At 37.7% G+C, this 6,616-nt stretch overlaps 1 protein-coding gene across 1 annotated transcript; it reads left to right on the top strand.

Moving 5' to 3' along the window:
- The first annotated feature begins 2,604 nt into the window (after positions 1-2,604).
- LOC117335807 lies at positions 2,605-3,741 on the top strand. The gene is made up of 2 exons (XM_033896005.1): positions 2,605-2,982; positions 3,034-3,741. The coding sequence occupies exons 1-2, from the start codon at positions 2,628-2,630 to the stop codon at positions 3,510-3,512; spliced, it is 834 nt and encodes a 277-aa protein (XP_033751896.1). The 5' UTR covers positions 2,605-2,627; the 3' UTR covers positions 3,513-3,741.
- Positions 3,742-6,616: the final 2,875 nt, after the last annotated feature.

Raw genomic sequence — 6,616 nt, 5'->3', positions numbered from 1 at the left:
GCCACTTGGCTGTTTTATGGAAGAAACAATCTCAAAAATGCCATTTTCGATGATAACATTTTAGACACAAAAACTGTGTTTTTTAGAGAATACACCCTTTTATGGGCGTTGGATGCAAACCAATTTGTATCCTATTAAACAGTACGTAATATGCTATTGATGAGAGGAAAAATCATCAACATGTAAGTGGTGGAACATTTTCAAATCTTGGGTTGAATTAGCCTATGGTTGAATTGCCAATTTTCGACTTTCTTTAGATAATTAACAAAAACACGAGAGTATTTGCTCGGTATGTTGAGAATATGTACACAGATATGAAAAAAAGTGAGAGAAACACTTTTTCATAAAAAAAATCCAAGATGGCTACTTCACAAGTCCCCGTGGTTGAAGACATTGGCTGACAAATAGACGGAACAACAAACAAAACGTGTTCCTTATGATTTTGGTTGGTTTTCGAATTTACGGGAGTGTTCATAGCTACGGGCGATTGTATAATACCTATATTTATAAGTTTGGTTAGTCACATGGTAACGGGGATCTTTCATATCGAGCCCCAAACATACTTTCGACATATGCACTCCGTTGCCGCATGGAAACCTATTTCAAGTTTTGTCGGAATTTCTTCACCTGTGGTTGTAATGGTCGAGGGTTTTCCAGCGCCCTGTAATACCCAAGGTAGTACAAGATACTGGAGATGTGCGCACACATTCCCATCGTTCACTCTCCAACTGGGCACTGGCAGTAGTAGTCCTTTATTAGGGCCTCATCATCGGGTGAAACGGTGAACCGTATCCAAACGTTATATTTCGTTTGGCTTTTGTGTCGAGAATGTATTTGACATCGGAGAAGGTCTGGGGAGTGCTGGTAAAGCCACACCTCATAGTCTCCGTCATCACTTAAATGTTCGGCGATGTTCGTATCCAAACAGCTAATACTTAGTAGTTTGGTACAATTATGCGAAAATGTGTGATAAATAACAAACAACTAATTACACAAAATAACAAGACAATATAATAAATCACATTCAATACCTCCAAGAAGCGCAGAATTTATTGATTACTTAGAACAAAATAAAGTATCTCATATGGATAATCTATCTATTCGATGTGGCGTGGTCGGCAGGCACAAAGAAAGTGAGACAAGTCAGGGTCCCAACCCTGACAGAGCCACAACGCTTTGGAGATGGGACAATAAAACAAGGAAAGTGAGACAAGAATAGCTAGCGTCGAGTCAATGATTCCGTAAACGTATAGACAAAGACAAGAAGATACGGATAAATGTACAAGGCCACACGATCAGAAAATTCAAAAGAGGACAACTTGAGATAGAATAGTATTCATGTATCAGGGTTTCCTCAGTGTAAATCTTTATATCAATACTGTTTATTTAGTCGTTAGATATCATAAAACTGTCATGAAAATATCCGCTCTGATATTCAATATAAAATTTTGTATATAATAAGCTATATAATAGGGTTTCAGACAAGGTTGTTACTCATTTCCCCTTTTCTTTCAATTTACAACCACATTCAGGCGGCGATATGAGAACGTTCCACCACATGGAATTAGCTGATTTTTGGTACACATATGAAACAAGTAAAGCTCTATCCGATTTTGTGATGGAAATTTGCATCCAAAACTATATAACGGGAGCAAATTGCAATTTTATGGCATTTTTCTTCATAATTGTGTCTCTGCAAGGGCATTTTCATCCGAGAAATTATACGGGGGCAGGCTCCTATGGAGAATTAACATTACTGGAAACAGGCCCTTTAGATGTTGTTCGATTTCAATGAAATTTGGTATATAGGAATATTGAGGGATGCCGAACATAATTGTGCGACTGCGGGGGCGTTTGGGGGACATCTGTAATGGTTTCACATTACAATTAGTACTTGTTTATTAATGCCTTTCAACACACCAAAAACCGACCATTCAGATGCATGGTACAATCACGCTGTCCATCACATATGAGGACCATGGCTTGAATAATTTGTCCAAGTCCCCAAGATGTTAACGATTTAGAATAAGAATAGTTTTTTTATGGTTACGCTTCAGGTTTTTGTTTGTTTGTTTGTTTGTTTGTTTGTTTTACCTATGGTCCAATTCTTCAATTCGCTAATCAAAGAAAGTTCATATTTTGAATTTCCAAGGAATTCTATCTGACAAAACCAAATACAGCTTGAATACAAATAATGAAACCATCAAAATCAATTTTAAATTCTCTATTTTAATTTTGTTCTTAAGTTGTATAATGTCTCAATATTGACTGGATATCGATTGCTTCTCTAATCCCTCAGCAGGATACACAGGCTTTTGGATTCTTAAAAACATACGTTGACTGTTTATGACAACAAAGAAAGCAAAAATAGTCGATTTATCAATTTTATCATAACATGAATATAAGCTAATAATAAAATGCTAACACAGCTGTTCAGTAAAATATTATTTCCGGAAGGTATTTAAACGAAAATGATAAAAACCGCAAACCCCACAAAACGACCATTCATCCTCCAATCCTTAGCTACGATGTATATATTCAATTTCACTTAAGCTGTCAATAGATTTATTTAAAGGTGTGTAAAAATAATTCTAGGCGAGTTCAGGATCAGATTTGAACACCTAAACATGGCGGAGATGGTGTCGTCCGTTTTCCGTTTGATTCTGTTGTTTTTTGTAATCCAAAATGCCTATGGTTTCCCTACTATGGGCAATGGAGCAAACAGTCCAACCGCATTTTATTGTTTTGTTATGCCGGATATGACGTGGCAATGTAAATGCCCGGAAGCAGCCAGAGTTTACGTAATGTACCAGTATCCAACGTTTGCTCTTGTGTGTAACGGGTATAATCAGCTCGAATTTCTGACCCGAGCAGGACCAAACCGGGGCGATGCAATACCCTTATCGCCGATTAACACCTATGGTTTTCAACATAAACATGCTGTCCAAATCGCTCATCCATTGAACTCTTGGGCAGATTCGGCTGGGGAAGGACAATTATTACACACCGGCCGTGGTTACAGCTTCAATTCGCATGGATATGATAAAACGGACTCCACACCAACGTCATCATCTTCTTCTAGCACTCCGAATACGACGCCGCCAACGCCCCTTGCAGAACCTTACGCTTCCGGTGTTGCTGAAACGTCCGATAATTCCGCATCCTCTTCCGGTTATCATAGACATTATGTTGCTTCTTCGTTAGAATCAAACATTGAAAAGTCATCGACGCCTCTTTGGAGTAGTTCAACAACATCGACGACGGAGAAGCCAAAGCCAAAGATACAACCAATTCCGAAAAAAACTCCCATAACAAAAGTTCCCAATTACCCGGTTACGAAACCAGAGCTGAAAGAAGAGCCTCGATCTGATAGTAATAGTGAACCAGACGAAAACGAGGATAAGGGATGTACGTACCTGGGAAGGCACCTGAAGAAAGGCCAGTCCTTTAAGCCGCCCTGGGGTTGCGCTCTGTATTGTAACGGAAACAACAGTCTGTTCCGGAAGTGCTGATGTTTTCCGGAAGTACTTAAAGCTTTGAAATAGTTATGAAAGGAAAGTATAACCTTTGTGAAAAGGATCATTTGGTAAATGAACAAAGTTGGAATTTCTTATTACTTACATAGCAGTCATGAAGCTTGCCTGCTTTGAAAACGAAAAAAAAATATTAGAATCTGAGATTTGGATAAATATAAGTATTTTTGCGTGTGATATGTTTAGATGGAGTGTGATGAAAATAAAACGATGTGAACTGATGTCTATTGTTCCGAGGCTTCTGTGGATAATGGATTTATTGATTTAAAATCCAGTAAGAATATTAAGCCTTATATGTACATGAAATAATAGTGGCTGATTACGGTCACCTCCTATTGTCACGATGTCGTTTTTTTCGTTTTGTCGTCCTGTCGTCTTGTCGCTTTGTCGCGTTCACTATCTGCGAAAAATCGAGATTTATTAGATACATACTACTGCTCTACCATACATATTTTCCCAAACCCATGACCATGACTGTTCAATATCATTACTATAAAAGTCAATTCATCTAAATTGTGTATGTAAGCTAGTGTTACGGCTCATTCATCAATATATATATTACATTGTAGTTTGTGGAGATGAGATTTTTAGTCACTATCTATACCTGAAAATGATTAGACTCGCTTAGATACATGTACATACTTACACAGATCTACAGCAGCGACGTCTCGCCGGATTAAACTGTTATTCTACAGGATGAAAGAAACAATGTCATATTGAATAATGTGGATTGGTTATTGCAAGTCCCAAGTCCTAATTGGCATGATTAAATCTTACGTGAGAAAAACAGATTTCAGACAAATATTCTTTTATTCTCTCGGTAGCGCGTATAGCGTTAAACAGGACGTCAATTTACCTATATTGTATATATCTGCATGTTATTATGTAACGTTTTGTGGTAGAATAGGTTCGAAGTAGTGTGTTTGTTTTTTGTTTACACGGTTTATCTTCCCTTGAATAGCCAGGGTCATTTTGAGGCGGGGTCTCCTTGTAGTAGCTGGTGACTATCTCACTGAACAACATACGGGAGGCCCGTCACGTGCCAGCTAGAGCAATTAGGGTAAAGTTTCCTGCCCAAGGACACAACCATGACAGGACAGACCAGTCCATTTCTCAGCTGCCTAAGAAACACAAACGGACATGGGTAGGGAGCGTCGAACCACGCATCACGGTCCCTAAAAAGAAGATTAAGAGGACATATAGACCTTTGCAATTTGGCAATAAGGACCTTCTCCTCACAAAACGTTCACGATTTGTTATAGTGAATTATGAAACTAATCTGAATATCTGCATGTACTCTCTTTAATATTAAAAATGATTGTGTTTACAATCACCGACAGATTTTCATTTCCTTGGAACAGTGAGTTTAAACCTATGGCAACCTCTAGATTAAAGTTTTTTTTTAATTTGAGAAAAGGGTACGTCTTTGTATAGCATATATATAATAAGAACAGATGAAAAAGAAATAATAAGCATTCTCAAAGGGAATTCCACAACATCACCCTGAAGTTTAGGTTAGATTTACTCTAAAAGATCATAGTTTAGTGAACTACATGTACATTTGTACCTATTAAGAATATATATTAATTGCCTGGTTGCATTAATTTTCTTCAATACAGAATTTTAAATATAATCGACATGATCAGACCATTTCATGCGCTAATTAAAAACAACACCCATGTGCGCATGTGTCTCAGTTAATTTTTTTAAATTCCCGCTCAGGATAATATTAAGCGGGTCATTTGTATTTAAAGAATTTCTTATAAACAAAACTTAACACATAAAGAAGAGGATTTAATAGTAGATGTATCGTCGGCTAATAAATATTTATATATATTTAAAAAAAAAAAAGTAATTGGCCGAGAATAGAGCCCTGAGGCACCCCTGCCTTAATGTTTCCAATGGAAGAAAGCAGATCCTCAATGAAAACTCTCTAGTTTCTGTATTAGAAATAATTTTAACCATTCTAAAAGGACTCACACAACTAAATAATTTACTATATGTGATTACTAGTGACCACATCCCTTTATTCCCTCGTTTGAAGTTCAAATGATGTGAACTTTATATCAAATTAAAGTTTGAAGTGTTTTTTTTATCGGAAAAATGTTGTTATTGTATAGGTTTAGTGGCATATAACAGCACACGGGTACTCGAAAGACAGTAATCATTACATTTACAGTACACTGGGGAACCCACACGTGGGGAATTCTCGCCTTTCACACCTCGAATCTTACGTCGTTCCATTTTTAGTAGGAGTGTATGTCTGATTTTGCAAATCTCAACACCCAACTCTTTATTCTCGTATATAGAAAGTATCCATTTCATATGTTATTTACTCCACAGGCGCATGCATAGAAAATGAGAATTTAAAAAAAATGATATCAGTGGTATGTGTACTGTGTAATACGGAGCTTAACAGATTACACATACCACTGTCAAATAAAAAAAATGAAAATCACATTTTCTATGCAAGCGCCTGTGATTTACTCAGGAAAAAAGCTACAAACCTAAGACAGTTTCCTCAGGGAACACCAGCTGATTTAGCTGTGTGAATCCTAAAAGGTTTCCGGAAATTCCGTAAGATTTCAATTTTTGCCAGTAAACCAAAATGCCACTACAAAAACACTGTGTTCTAACCAGTCGCACTAAATAGTTACGATGCATTTGCCATAGATCATTTACATTTTCACTTTTCTTCGCGGCGTAAGAATTGTACCTCAAACTAAATTTGGGATCTTTTCTTTTCTCTTCATCTTAACAGCTTTCTTCTTTCTTATGTCTCCCTTGACAATGCCTCACTTTTGGCCTTTAGTTGAGCGTTCGCTGCTGTGAGGAAGGATTTGGGTTCTCTCCCCTGGCCTAGACATACCAGAGTCTTTAAAAATGGTAGTTGCTGCTCCTGCTTAGCGCTCAGCATATTTGGAGTGGGCCGACTGGTTCGCCCGTTGTCAGTATAATGTGACCGGGTGGGGTGTGCTGCTGGGTGTCTTCGGCAGTATGCTTCAGTGAGCTAGCACTATAAATCAGCAAAAGTTCCAGCCTATCACAAGGAGACTTAACACGAAAATACCGCAGCCTCCCAA

The sequence above is a fragment of the Pecten maximus genome, chromosome 10 (assembly GCF_902652985.1).
Source record: "Pecten maximus chromosome 10, xPecMax1.1, whole genome shotgun sequence".
NCBI classification, from domain to species: domain Eukaryota; kingdom Metazoa; phylum Mollusca; class Bivalvia; order Pectinida; family Pectinidae; genus Pecten; species Pecten maximus.
Note: the sequence above shows the minus strand (reverse complement) of the source record. Positions and strands in the feature narration are given on the sequence as shown.

Coding starts and splice junctions, on each gene's coding strand:
- LOC117335807 (XM_033896005.1), top strand. CDS start 2,628: ATGGCGGAGATGGTGTCGTCCGTTTTCCGTTTGATTCTGTTGTTTTTT. Junction 2,983..3,033: donor GAACTCTTGGGCAGATTCGG/CTGGGGAAGGAC, acceptor GCTTCAATTCGC/ATGGATATGATAAAACGGAC.